The sequence below is a fragment of the Populus euphratica genome, unplaced genomic scaffold, assembly GCF_000495115.2.
Source record: "Populus euphratica unplaced genomic scaffold, PopEup_1.0 scaffold148.1, whole genome shotgun sequence".
Classification (NCBI taxonomy): Eukaryota; Viridiplantae; Streptophyta; class Magnoliopsida; order Malpighiales; family Salicaceae; genus Populus; species Populus euphratica.
In genome coordinates this window covers 172,294-186,186 of record NW_011500035.1, presented here as the reverse complement: position 1 = coordinate 186,186, position 13,893 = coordinate 172,294, and the positions used below count along the sequence as shown (strand labels likewise).

Sequence of the window (13,893 nt, the reverse complement as noted above, 5' to 3'; positions counted from 1 at the left end):
AGGTGATAGATGTTTCAAAATTTAATATGCTTATGAATAAGATTTTTTAGTGTTTACATAATAGGTAATCCTATATTCATATTAATATTTTATTTTCCAGAGCTCAAGAAGAGCTCCAGAAGTAAATGATTAGTTGTAAAAGGCTTAACATATGCAAAATAATACCTTTAAGTGAGGTTTAGAGACTCTCGAGATGATAAAATCAATAACTTTTAAGCAAGAGATTGTAATAAATAAAATAATGAGTTTAAGTTTCAAGAACAAGAGTGTTTCTTATTGTTTTGATATGATAAATATTTTGACATTTAAAAGTATTAATACTTAAAGAATAGAAGTTGTTAACCCTTTTTATCTTTGATGATTTTAGAGGTATTTATAGCTCATGAAACATGTTATTTTACAGGAGTAGAGAGGTTGAAAAATTATTTTCTTCTAATAGCATTGATAAGAGATAATATCTCTCACACAACATTAAATGAGAAACAAATATATCTTATAAAATATTAATAAAAGATAAATATTCCTTATGAAATATTAATGGTAATGGAAATATAGTAGATTCTTATAAGACTTTTATACATATAGAGGTGCATGGAGATAAATTTATTGACAATAATATTTTATGTTAAAACTCATAAAAACAAACTAATATTGGGCCTATAATAATTGTTAAACTCATACCTATTTTAGCTTTACATGATATTGCCAACAGGTAGAGGATATAACATCTCATCAAACTCATATCCACTTAAACTTGACAAATAAATAAACTCAAGAATATTAGATTTGATAACTTGTTAAACCCGTGACTGTTTAGGTCCATTACGTAATTGAACTCAAAAATATTGAATTTAATAATTTACAAAACTAATATTTATTTGGACTTTATTTTTAACCATCTCTAAGGATGCCGAATCTAGAAGTAAGCTAGAACCATTTCATTAAGGCCATACATTCTATCAACTCTAAGAATATTGTTGAATTATCACATATAAACCTCCTAGAAAAACTTAGGCCGAAATTAGATTTTAAAAAATATATTGGTGCATCAACACGCATGATCTATTGAGATTGATAGCCTGAGATGAGCCAAACCCACACAATTAGCATGATGTGGATAGCAAGTTAGCAATAGATTTCACAATTATAACAACTAGCGTTGTAATTACCTTTTGTTATCCAAGTTGGAGGACGAAATTTGGTAGATCCTCGAGCAATTTGAGTTATAAAACTGTAATTAGTTTAGATATTAGTGATAATCAATACAAATTATCGTAATCATAGTGTTAAGTAGACATTGATGATTCAAGTCCAATTAATCCACGTGTATCTTACTGTCCCTCTCTTGTTAGCTTGCTTCTTTAAACATGAAAATTAGCATATTTGCATGATAAAATTTACTTAAGAAATATTAATTGATTCACATTGCTACTTGGTCCTTTTAAATTATTTTTTCTCTTTCTTCTTCTTCTTTCTTTTTTTATTTTGTTTCTAATCCTTGAAGGCAGACGTTAAGTAGATATATAGTATAATATTCATTAATTATGGCCAATGAATTGATGGAAAGAAAATAATAATCCCACGTCTTGAATGAAAATAATTAATTAAGACTTGCAATAATACATCATCCAATTATTAACAACAGACTTCGATGGCTAGCATCCCACCACACCGCTAAATTTAAACAAAGGTTGTTAATTCTATTTGGATCCGTCTAGAATCGCCAATATATATTAAGCCATAATAAATTGTATGTCTCTCGTGATATTGAGATATTTTGGTTTTTCTTATCAAATTCTTGTCAAGACATTTCAGTTCTATTTCATCATTTTGTTCTATGAACAGTGTTTTTTATTTTTCATTTTTTTAAAAAAAATTATTTTTTTCTCTAGTTTCATACCTCACATATTTAATTTATTAAAAATTAAATTTTATAATTTATTATAATTTATTTTTTTATAGTTATCTTAGTCTGATAACTCATGTTACAAATTCGGTAGATTAATCTAATTGAATCAAGTTTTTTTTTTTAATTGATAATTTATTTTAATTTTATTATAGCTTCAGTTTATTTTATATGAAATTATTTAACTCATGTTACAAATTCGGTAGATTAATATAATTGAATCAAGTTTTTTTTTTTAAATTGATAATTTTTTTTAATTTTATTATAACTTCAGTTTATTTTATATGAAATTATCATAGTCTCAAAATTAAAAATAAAAATTTTGTGAGTTAACTCGTGTAAACTTATGTAAAAAAAATTAATTTGACTCGCAGCATAATAATATAATAGTTTCTAAATAAAAATATTTAAATTTTAAAATTATATTTAGATAGTTTATATTATTTTATATTATTGTGTTTGAAATTTAAATGGATTAATTTAGATTTTAAAGTCTAAATTTGAGTCTATCTATGTGGTTGCCAAATCGCTTTTTATCATGTGCTTGAAAATGCCGGCTTCTTTTGATGTGGGTTTAGCTAATACTTGCAAGTTAGATGATGCTTGCAAGATTCTCTTATGATTTGTGTGCCGGAGAATTATAGAATCACATGGTAGATTAATTAAGTAAATATAGGTGATGTCAAGTCGGCGAGAGTGTTGTTTGATATTAATGCCCGAAAGAGAGATTGTTTCTTGCAATTCTATGATTTCAGGCTATGCCGAGTTTGGAGAAGTCGCGAATGCCGGAGATGAAGGCTATTTCATTGACTTCGATGATGGGAGCATATGCTGATACGGATGATCTTGAAACAGCTAGGAGCTTCTTTGAGACACCGTCACGGAGGAAAGTGGATTCGTAGGATTCGTTGATTTCAAGCCATGCTAGGCATGGGAAATTTGTAGAAAGTCAGGATCTTTTTTGTCTAAATGCAACCAGAAGGTGCGGCCCCAGATGGCTACAATTTTGTTTCTGTTTTGGAAGCAATGTTCTAATTTAGGTGATTTCGAGTTTGAGAAATGCAAGACCCTTCTTGATTCAATCAAAAAATCTTGGGCTTACAAGTTACAACCACGTACAAGAAATCACAAACATAACACCAAAATGAAGGTTTCAACGACAAAATAGGACCATTGTTTCCCATCTTACTACCCCATACAATGGCTGTATACTCAATGCTGCTGGGAAAATTCTGCTGAGCCCTTCCAGCCACATAGCAACCTATCATTCTGGATCGTGACTATTTAACTTGTAAATCATAAGACAGAGATCTACTTAGCAAATAACCTAAACCCATGAAGATAAGGGTCCAATATAAATCTTAACATCAACGATTAGAGATCCACACAGCACAACTTCTGGACATCCAGTCTAAACCAAATTAAAAGTCTGTTCTAAAGTAATGTTGATACTCATGCTATATGTTTGCCAATAGCCTCCTAGAATCAAGTACTATCACAAAGGTATAAACTTCTCAAATCCTCGCAAAGTTCAAGCAGTAGTAATCATGTTGAACTGGAATCTTGAGAGCTGTTGAGGAATGGTTGATATAACTGGTCCATATCTCTGCATCAAGTAAGCAGCATATTGTAAGAAGAAATACTAGAAAATCATTGATTTAAAAAGGCAAACTGGAAAATCATGACTGTTTTTTCAGAAACCTGACTAAGGAAATGCAAGGAAGAAATCAGTTTTCACCATCTTTCCAGCAGGAGAATAGAATAGAGGTTACTAAGAGCAGTTTGGCAGTGTAGTTGTAGTTGCTTTTTAAATAACTTTTCATGCCAGAATGCATGATAATAATGTTTTTGCATTTTTTAAAATTTATTTTTGACATTAGCACATCAAAACGATCAAAAACATATTAAATTTTAGCAAAAAAAAAAATTGAATTTTTTGGGAACATGGTTTGCACTGCGTTCCCAAACGGTGTCTAAGTGGAGGAAGGGGAAGGTGGACAAAAAAAATCACAGGATAAAGTTTGCCTAGGTAAATCTTCACGATGCATCTTCACCAGACTAGTACATTACTCTTTATATGCATACAACTCATCAAAGCTGAAGCCTCAGTTTCTGAATTAGTTGGACCATTACCCCTTGATTAAAAAAAAATCATTTTTTACACGTAAACTAGTTGAAGCAAAGAAAATATAGCATTCAAAACCATAAAAACATCTCAGACAATTGCAAAATCAGATCAAACTCTAGACTCAGTCAATGAAAAATCCACGTGATCATACCTGCACATTATCATAGAGTTCAAACAATGGCACAGCAAGCAGTTTCAAATTTTTTGGCACTGCAAAGTACTCCCTTTCAGATAAGTGAACAAGATAAAGTTTCTTGCACTCCTGCATTACCAAGACCGGAGAAAGAAATGGATGAGCATTGCATATACAACATATGGAGAAAAAAGAAAAAAGAAAGATCCACGTAAGCTAAGAATATTCATAGTTTGGTTACCTTAGGCTTTGTTATGTGGGGAGGGCAATATGGATACATAATGGTTTCAAAGTTTGGCCTCCACCAGGTAGCCACACATTCACCAATCTGCAAGCAAATGACATGTGGCAAAATATGCATCAGAAAATAACTCAAGAAGCATCTATGGGCACACAGAATCATGGGGACGATGCCCTCCAAGGCATTAACAATTTTTTCCAGGATAAGTTCCTAGCAGAAGTTCTATCCCCATGAAATGCAGGGAAGAAAATGCAACTAGTCAAAAACATGCACCACAGATGCATTTTTTTTTTGTGCAGTTTTTTAATTTTTTTTCATGAATCCAATCATATTCTCCTTAAGTTTACACCTACAGGTATCAGTTCCTTAAAGTTGTCTTCATGAGTTAACACTTACAACTGAAGATAGCCCAAAAAAGTTACCTGCCAGTCTGGCACAAGAGCAGGTGAATTAGCTCCAAGCTTGCTCGTCAGCTTTCTTTTCAAACCCTCAATTTCTGTTACATAAGCCCGGTCAGAATAAAACAGAAATATCCCAAACAGTGATATAGAAAGAGCTCATTCCACTACAAACATAATGAAGGGATATATCTTACGAAAGTGAAAGATAATACAAAGAGAAGAGGAAAAATATACCATTCTCTCCAGGCTTCAAACGCCCACCAGGAAGTTTGCAGAATGTGTTTCCAATTTGCAGAAGAAGTATGTGAGGATGATTGTGTTCCTGTACCTGCAAGATGATAATTTATTGCACCAAGAGACAGATCATAATAATTAGAAAGAAGATGTACGGAGCTATCACAGACAAGGCCATGAGTGATTAAGGTCGATAAGTACAAGATCACAGAGAAGAAATTGAATAATATAGAAGACAAGGAAACAACAACTTGCTATTGCAAACAGAACAGATATTAAAGACTGAAAAGAAGACATGACACGACATAAGCATCTACATCAAAGAAATTCTTATCGATATTGGATAGAAGACGTATTTCAAAAATTAAGACATTGAGCTATCCTAGAGGCAAATTATAACAGCATGACTTGCTCCACATGGTATGAATCTAACATTTATCTATAGAAATTATTCCCAAAATTTATCTTCTTCTTCTTTTCTTTTCTTTTTTTCGAAAGGACCTTGAATCGTCAAGGAAAACAAGGGAAAATATATTGTTCAGTAATCAGAAAGATAGAGAGGTCATTGTGAATAAGTACCATTAACAGAAAATGGCTGGACAATTCTTGTCTTCATTTCAAGTGAACCAAAGATTATGTTCTCACACTAACACTAGAAATACAATCAAACCTTTCAAACTAATAAACTACAAACACAATCAAAGCTAGTAGAATTGCAAAACACAATCAAAGATTATACTCTCACACTACTAACACTAGAAACACAGTCAAACCTTTCAAACTAACAAACTACAAACACAATCAAAGCTAGTAGAATTGCAAAAAACAATCATAAACAGCTTCATTTTATAAAATTTAACAATTATAACACATTTCAAAAACAAAAACCAGTTAAAAAGGAATGGAGATAAAACAAAAACATTACCAGCAAAATAGCTTCAACACTGGTCCTCATCCCCTCTTTCATATAACTGTCAATAACAAAACAAAGAATCAAACTTTCCATGTTGGGTTTTACGAAACCAATAAATCTAGGGTTTATCTAGGATTTTCTTAAGGAATTCCAAAAATTCAACCACCAAAACTCCAAAAGAAGCAAAAAAAACACAAAAGGGTTGTTATCTTTTTACTTGACTTTCATGCGAGCAAGGCGATCCGCCACAGAAGTGTCTTTCTCCATCTTGGGTTCTTTAGTACCGAATGTGTAGCTCGATAAAGGGTACGTGTTCACCACCGCTGACCCTGCCCCTACCATCTCTCCCTCAGTTTATAACCCAACTTCTTCTCCCTTTATATTGCCAAAAGCTTCTAGCTTTGGTGTTTCTCTGTGAGTTGAAGCTGTGTTTCCCTCTTTGTAGATCGTTCAGCTTAGCAAACCAAAAAAGAGAGAGCAGAGGGAGGGGAGTCGTAGTATGAGACTGAGAGAGTGCGATTTAAAATTAACCAAAATTAATTGTGGGGTTTGATAGTATAGTAGTTTGCTAATTTCTGCTAACGGGCTCTGATTTGGGCCTGTGATTATAACTCGAAATGATTAAGGTTATAACTTCTACCTCAGCCCGGCTAGGCCCAATGTGATGGAATGGAAAGATGAAAATCACTACCCGAAAAGGAAATGGCAATTATTAGTCTAATTTTCCTAAAATTCTAGCAGCTTGATTCTTTTTTAACATGAAATGGATGAAGAAATAGAGTGATACTATATTATTATTTATTTGAAATGGATGAAGAAATAGAGTGATACTACATTATTATTTATTAAATATTAAAAAATCAATTAAAATAAAAAATAATATGAGTTAGTATGGTTAACTTCTAAAAATCACGAATAAGCTTAAAAGATTTAAATAACTCTATATTAAAAATACTGAAACAAGAGGATAAAAAAATAACTAAGTTTGAAACTAAAAATAAAATCTTTAATTTTTGCAAGAATCAAAGTGAAAAAAGATTCATGACATCTTATTGTTCATTACTGCAGTAAATAACAAAACCTTTTAGTACATGTGAGAATCATATTTCTTTATATTTTTATATATACTTGGAAAATTATACTGAGATAATAACTCAAATTAATCCCATATGAATGTCATAACGAGTGAGATAGCATTGTGGTAAAGAGTTTTGAGAAATATTTCATGTGTTATGCGCGCAGGCTGGATGATCTCGTGGATTGCCAAGTCAACCTTGCTGTTTCTGGTCAAGCCAATGCACCAAACTACAATTTTGTTTTCAGCTAACCAGACAAGAAGTATGTAATTAACACACGTGCCCTGTTAATTTTTCTTGCCACTTTAAGGTGCAACTTGTTTTGTTTTTTTAAACCGCAATGTGCTCTACCCTGTATTAATTTTCTGATACAATTATATTTCTTTATATTTTTGTTTTAAATTATTTTAAATACTGAAGTACAAAATAAATTTTAAATTTTAATAATAAAAAATATTATTTTAATAAATTTTTAAATATAAAATATTCTTAAAAAAATTACTAAAACACGAAGAGACAGAACATTAATGGGAAAGTTCGTGGCTGTCGCTATCAACTTGTATAGAGGCAGATAGAAGCAGCACATGATATCGGGTAGATGGGACGTTTCAGAAAATTCATGCACAGCCACAAACTTTTTTTTTTTTTTTTTCTTAACGGTTATTTAAGGAAAAACTCTTATTTAAACGTGCCATATGTAAAAAATAAAATAGATAATTACCCGTGTGTTGCTTTAGTGAATATAGATTAAAAAAATCCTTGCGCATAACAAAATCAAGGTTAGAGCATCTTCCGTAAGATTCTTGCAGTAAAAAATATTAAATTATAATTGTAGCTTTGAAGAATAGTTTTATTTCAATTAATTTTTAATTTTGTTCACAATTATCCCCTTGTGTTGCGAGAGTTATATAGGGAATATTCGAACTTACAAGCTCTCTTAATAAAGCTATCTCTCCCTCTACAAATTAAGGGGAAACAAAACTGAATAAAACCGAGAAAAATGATATATCACCACCTCAAAATCAAGATAAATCCGTATCTCTAAAACTCTAGAAAAGAAAGACAAACACCCAAAGGAATATATCTGCAACACAAAAGCACCCGATTTAGAGCTCAATATAAACCCACAGAGAGAGAAGCAAGAACAAAAACAGGTGCAATTGATGTGGCCGCATAGGGAAGTATTATCCTTTCAAAGGAAAACATGCCATGCTTGCACAAGAGAAGCGGAAGAAGATGACATTGAAAATCTTTTCATTGCTTGTTATTTTGCTTAGCAATCATCAGTTCTGGTGATTTGGTGCGTGAACAATGGATACTGGAGCAACCATACGACAGGAAAGCTAGATCTCTTCACCAGTATATATGGATTGAGCGGCGACCATTTGGGCTATGAGAGATGAAACTAAGTACAAGACAGACACGTATATTGCCGACCATTTGGGCTATGAGAGATGAAACTATCCGTGCAGTACAAGACAGACACGTATATTGTACAACTCAATTCTTTTGGTCACGTGACTCCTGAAACTCAATTAATATATCATGGGATGTGGCCAATCGTGGATCAAAAGAAAAAAAAAACCCTAAGAGGTTAAACACAGAATTCTCTGGTAGAAAACAATTACTGAAAATATAAAAAAAAAGCACTAGAATTTGAGTAAATGTATCTGAGATGTGTCAGATATCAGTTGCATTCACAATAACCTGTTAGCTAATACAAAATGTGCCTTGTTATTCCTCCCTTTCCTCATCCATCCTATGCAAGTTGCGGTTTTTTTCAGCCAACCGCAGTTATATATTTGTGTGTGTGGAAACATTACACACACTTAATTCTCTGACCATGTGTATAAAAACAAATAGCTAGGTAGACAATGATATACCTTTGGCAGAAAACTTCTTTGTTATCCAGTCCGTGTCTTCCTTTTGCCTCGAAAAACTTGCAAGATCCCATCTGATCCTCCCGTTACAAGTGTGCATTGATCTTCCCCCACTTGCCTCCAGCACACACTACTAACAAACCCGCTGCCAAACCCATCTTTGCCCATGGGGCTAGACTCATGAACCCATACTGGTTCACTCCATCTCTTGTCATACACAAAAACCTTATTGTTTTCTGATCCACACCCTAATAAGCCTGCATTCCTCCACACTGATAATCCAACAAAGTTCCGATTGTTGACGTGCCCGTGGTAGGTCCGAATTAAGTTCGAATTGTCCGAATTCCATAGCTTCAAGCATCCATCAATGCTAGCAGATACTAAAGTAACATTATCAAGAAATTTGATGTATGTCACGGTCTTCCTATGCCCATCAAGAACAAATACTGGGCTAGCCATCATTCGAAGATCATAGCCGTATACCTTGCTGTCAGCACATCCGATGGCTACTATTGGTCCACCAAATGGATTAAACTCCACGCAACAGACGGCACTGCGTCTCACGCTAGGTTGAACCGTAGCCACACATTCCCCATTCTCACTTCGTGTGTCCCACATTTGCATGGTTCCATCATCCGACGCGGATGCACCCATAGTCGGATCGCAATGTGAATAGTCGACACTCCAAACCCTTCGCCCGCCATGTTCATCGCGTTCAAAGATCGGTATTCTCCTCTCAAGATTATATTCCATAACCACCCCGTCGTAGTCTCCGGACCCTAGAACCCGACCGTCTGATCTGGGTTTCCATCGGAAACTACTAAGCTTTGCTGGGGTACAAATATAGTAGTCGCGAGCCCTAGCATGATCTAAGAAAATAGTATCATGCACGTTTTGGCTACTACTTTCATGTGGTAACAAAGACTCGAGACTATAAATCCTTATCTTTCTTGCCATTCCGCCTGTGGCGATGATGCTATTCGTCTGGTCGAATTCGATCACCCCTAAAGCATCTGATATGGATGCAGTGTTGTTGCTGCTGCTTGATGAAACTATTGTGGAGAGACTGAAATCCCATTCACACCTTGCTCTTTCCTCCTCCTCCTCCTCCTTCTCTATGGTTTCCTTTTGTTTTCTTGTTTCTTGGTTTTGAGATTCTTGTGTGTGGTGATGACTACAAGGATGGAATTTAGTGGAGAAGTTTTTCATTTTCCATTCAGGATATCTAGTGGAGATGTATATTTGGAGGTTTTGTCTCTGGCTTTTGGAACAATGAAAGGCTAGCTCCATGAACTTAACCTAAGCTCTATGGTTGTATATGGATAACTCGGGTCGTTGTTGGTTGGATTTTTTTTTTTTTTCATTTCTCTTCTCCCTTCTACGTTGTCATTATAAAATTCTTGACTCTTTCCTCATATAAGACGCTCACTGTTGCCACAAACTACCAGCAATGCCATTCAGGGATACACGTGTCTTGATTATTACGGCTCACGTCCTCCGCCTCAGGTGAGATCAAAATTTTAAAATAAAAAAATATATATTAAAAGTATAAATAATTTTTTAACTGTATTAAACTTGGAAGTTGAATCAAATTAAATTATTTATTTTTTTAATTAAAATATAATATTAATGAATTAATAAAAATATAGTTTAGTTTTTAACAAAATTTTAAAATAATATCTTTTTTTATAAAAAATATTAAAATAATAATAAACTAAATATATATCGTGTCACGAGAATCTATTAAATTTAAAATTAAAAGTATAATAATGTTAAATGATGATTTAAAATAAATAATTTTAAATAAAAACCAGTTATATTAAAAGGTAATAAGCTGTAAAACAATTTAAAACAAATATAATACAAATCAAATCAAATATAGTATAAAAAATGAAAGAAAATAATTAAAAGTTAAATTAAAAACACCAAAAAAATAATATAGAAAAAGTTATTGAAAAAATAAGGACCAAAAGTGGATAAAAAAATAAAAAAAAAGTTATTGAAAAAATAAGGACTAAAAGTGGATAAAAAACTAAAAACAATATTAAAAAATAAAATAAAAAAATATAACAATCAAAAGAATAAAGACTATAAATAATTTTAAAAAAATAAAATAAAATTAAAATGAATAAAATTATAAAAAAAATTCAAGAAAGTATAAAGCATGTAACTAGAGCCTTTAAAAGTAAAGGGACTTAATCAGATAAAAAACATTAAATTAAATAAAATACTCAAAAAAAAAATAAAAAATAAAACAAACTTGTCACTTCTTCCAATAATAATATTAAAAAAGTTTTAGATAATATTTAAGGGTGCATTTATATTTGTGCATCTAACTGCACGGTTAAACAAACACATATTTAGTATTTTTATTTGGATGTTCTTTAAACTAATTGAAAAAATATTAATTTAATATTTTTTAAGATGGTTTTATTTTAAATATATTGAAATTAAAAAATATATATTTTAAAATAAAAATGTATTTTGAATAGCATCACAAGACATGCAACTTCATTCAGCTAGCAAGAAAAATCTCATCTCGAGCTGATTTACTGAGAAGATATATCAATATTTAAAGCCGAAGGGGAGAGACACACACACAACACTAGATATTAAGGTCTAAATATTCTTGCGACAATGGATTATTAATTCTAGATAATTTACTGTAAGAGGTACAAGCTATATTTAAAAGATGTTAATAGCCTCGATCATTTCCTCCCCCCTCCTCCTTCATTTCACCAATACATCGCACGTAAATGTTTTTATGTAAATTTCCAGATGAAAAGAGTGTATCAGGGTGAGGGAAAGGACAATGGAAAGATTAATACAGATGAATTTGGATTTTCAAAGTCCTCCTCCCATCCATACATTATTCTATGGCGACGGAGACCCTATTTACTAGCCGTTATTCGAGTAGATAGGGAAGTAGAGCAGTGGTGGTTGCCTCCGGGCCTCAGATTTAAGGAAGAATTGTTGTGTGGACACAAGCTGGTTCCTGTCCCTTCAACTACGTGGTTCCATCCAAACCTTTTGTCTCTCCCAACTTCTTTCCTTTTCCAGCCACATAGCAAACATAGCACGGCATGGTCCTTGTAACAATCCTGTTTGAAAGTGTAATTATTGTTGCTTTTTTAAATGGTGTTTTATATTAAAATATATATTAATGATATTTTTTTATTTTTTAAAAATTATTTTTAACATTAACGAATGAAAATGATTTAAAAACATTAAAAATATATTAATTTAAAATTAATAAAAAAATAAAAAATTTTAAATTTTTTCAAAAATACTTTCAAAATGTAAAAACAAATAGATTAATTTTTTTCAAAAATACTTTCAAAATATAAAAACAAATAGACCCTGAAGTTTAACTAATCAATGAGATCCAATTGATAAAAAAAACTTGAAAAAACCTCAAGTGGGGACACATGCACCATTTGCATTTGCAGCATCTTTTTTTTTTTTTTCCTAGAGATATAGATAGTAAAGAGGCATTGAGTTGCATGATACGTATTGGTCCATTCATATATATATATATATATAGTAACTACCATTGACACGAAGGTTGAACAATGGTGGTCCAGATCCAGTATGTGGAATTGATGACTAAAAACAGGTTGCTGGTTTGCCCAGCGATGCCTATAAAAGCAGGTTCTTATCCTTTTGTCTTTGATTTGTTTTCACATGAGGTATTTGATGCAATAATAATTCTTTTTGATCCAGGGAAGATGAAGAATATGGTAGGAGGGCCACAATTCGTTCTCGAATCTCTTAAGAATCAATTTACGCCACAAACTCATATTGAAATTTGGATCTATTTATCAATTGTGTTAAAATTAAAAAAAAATTTAACGAGCATCCGATAAAATAAACATAGCTAGAGCAGAGTACAGTGATACAGAGGGCAGATACGCACAGATAATTCCTCTTGTGTTAAAAGTAAACATGTTTCTGGTTCAGAGCTTCTGCTGGCAATATATATATATATATTGACGTGGCCGAAAATATCAGGCCTAATTAACGAGGAGGCTCCAAGAGTAAGCCCAAGTGATGTGGCCCATCTTACTTACCTATGTTTCGGCTCATTAAGGCAAAATCCACTGTAAGGATTCAAGTGGATTCAAGTTCATCATTACCGACACTTTTGAAACTGTGATAGTTTTTGTTTTTAGTTTTTTAATGTAACTGTAATGAAAAATAATATTTGGTTAAATAAGTGTTTTTTTATCGGATTTATAATTTTTTTTTTCAAATTTTAATTTTTTAAAAGTTAAAAAATTCAATTCTTATTTTTTTATCTTATTTTCTATGCTAAAATTTATCTTTTAATTATTTTAATCAAATACATATTTTTTATAACCACAATTAAAATTATTTTTTATATTGTAATTGTAAAAACTATTAAAATACAAAACACACACTTTGAGCATGCGAAGGAAAAAAAAAGTCATATAAATAACCTGTTTGTCGGTGAGGAATTATCATGTCTGGAAAAAAAAAAAAAAACGTGGGCTGCCTCTATCTCTTTTGTAAGACTTTTGTTATTTAAAACTTGGTTTCAAAAGGATAATTGAAAATATAGTTCCAGTTATTTCTGAAAATGTTTTTTATTTTAGAATATATTAAAATAATATTTTTTATTTTAAAAAAATTATTTTTAACATTAATAAATTAAAATAATTTAAAAATATTAAAAAAATATTAATTTGAAATAAAGAAAATAAATTAAAATTAATTTTTTTAAATACTTTTAAAATACAAAAATAAATAGATATACAAATCCAAAAAATAGTGATAATTCTTGATCTCTCTTAATTCAAAAATTTAAGATTTGAATTGAGATCTGTCCGCTTATTCATCATAAATTTAAATTGCAAATTTTATTTTAATTAAATTTAATTATTCATCACACATGAAAATCCTGCTAAGCATTTATGGATGAATAGTTAAAGTACCTAACTCATAATTGATAAATTCATAG

At 31.4% G+C, this 13,893-nt stretch overlaps 3 protein-coding genes and 1 long non-coding RNA gene across 5 annotated transcripts in view; 1 reads left to right on the top strand and 3 right to left on the bottom strand.

The window, feature by feature from the left end:
* The window catches only part of LOC105142664 (transcription factor LAF1-like), a 22,882-nt gene extending 14,456 nt beyond the window's left edge, over nucleotides 1-8,426 (bottom strand). Inside the window, exon 1 of one of the 2 annotated variants that reach the window (XM_011050406.1) lies at nucleotides 8,161-8,426. In XM_011050406.1, coding sequence (XP_011048708.1) covers nucleotides 8,161-8,207 — 47 coding nt within the window. In that variant the 5' untranslated portion in view covers nucleotides 8,208-8,426. The remainder of the gene's footprint in view (nucleotides 1-8,160) is intronic. The other variant, XM_011050407.1, reaches the window with a different exon arrangement.
* On the bottom strand, nucleotides 2,958-6,488 carry LOC105142663 (Cleavage/polyadenylation specificity factor, 25kDa subunit). Its single transcript, XM_011050405.1, has 7 exons — nucleotides 6,174-6,488; nucleotides 5,969-6,014; nucleotides 5,044-5,137; nucleotides 4,831-4,904; nucleotides 4,409-4,495; nucleotides 4,186-4,296; nucleotides 2,958-3,512 (listed from the first exon to the last, which is right to left on the bottom strand). Exons 1-7 carry the CDS (start codon nucleotides 6,296-6,298, stop codon nucleotides 3,438-3,440), a joined length of 612 nt encoding a protein of 203 aa, XP_011048707.1. The 5' UTR covers nucleotides 6,299-6,488; the 3' UTR covers nucleotides 2,958-3,437.
* LOC105142662 (uncharacterized) lies at nucleotides 3,519-3,904 on the top strand. The gene is made up of 2 exons (XR_845586.1): nucleotides 3,519-3,667; nucleotides 3,875-3,904. It is a non-coding gene; the product is annotated as an uncharacterized LOC105142662 (long non-coding RNA).
* Nucleotides 8,427-8,687: 261 nt separating the features above from the next.
* LOC105142661 (WD repeat-containing protein RUP2-like) lies at nucleotides 8,688-10,282 on the bottom strand. Its single transcript, XM_011050404.1, has one exon. The coding sequence runs from the start codon at nucleotides 10,200-10,202 to the stop codon at nucleotides 8,937-8,939; it is 1,266 nt and encodes a 421-aa protein (XP_011048706.1). The 5' UTR covers nucleotides 10,203-10,282; the 3' UTR covers nucleotides 8,688-8,936.
* Between the last annotated feature and the right edge of the window lie 3,611 nt (nucleotides 10,283-13,893).

Bases quoted from the DNA above. Each gene is read 5' to 3' on its own strand.
- LOC105142663 (XM_011050405.1), bottom strand. From the start codon at position 6,298: ATGGTAGGGGCAGGGTCAGCGGTGGTGAACACGTACCCTTTATCGAGC. The intron at 6,015-6,173 runs GTAAAAAGATAA...TGTTATTGACAG, and splicing joins CTTGCTCGCATGAAAGTCAA to TTATATGAAAGAGGGGATGA. The intron at 4,297-4,408 runs GTAACCAAACTA...TTGGTAATGCAG, and splicing joins CCCACATAACAAAGCCTAAG to GAGTGCAAGAAACTTTATCT.
- LOC105142661 (XM_011050404.1), bottom strand. From the start codon at position 10,202: ATGGAGCTAGCCTTTCATTGTTCCAAAAGCCAGAGACAAAACCTCCAA.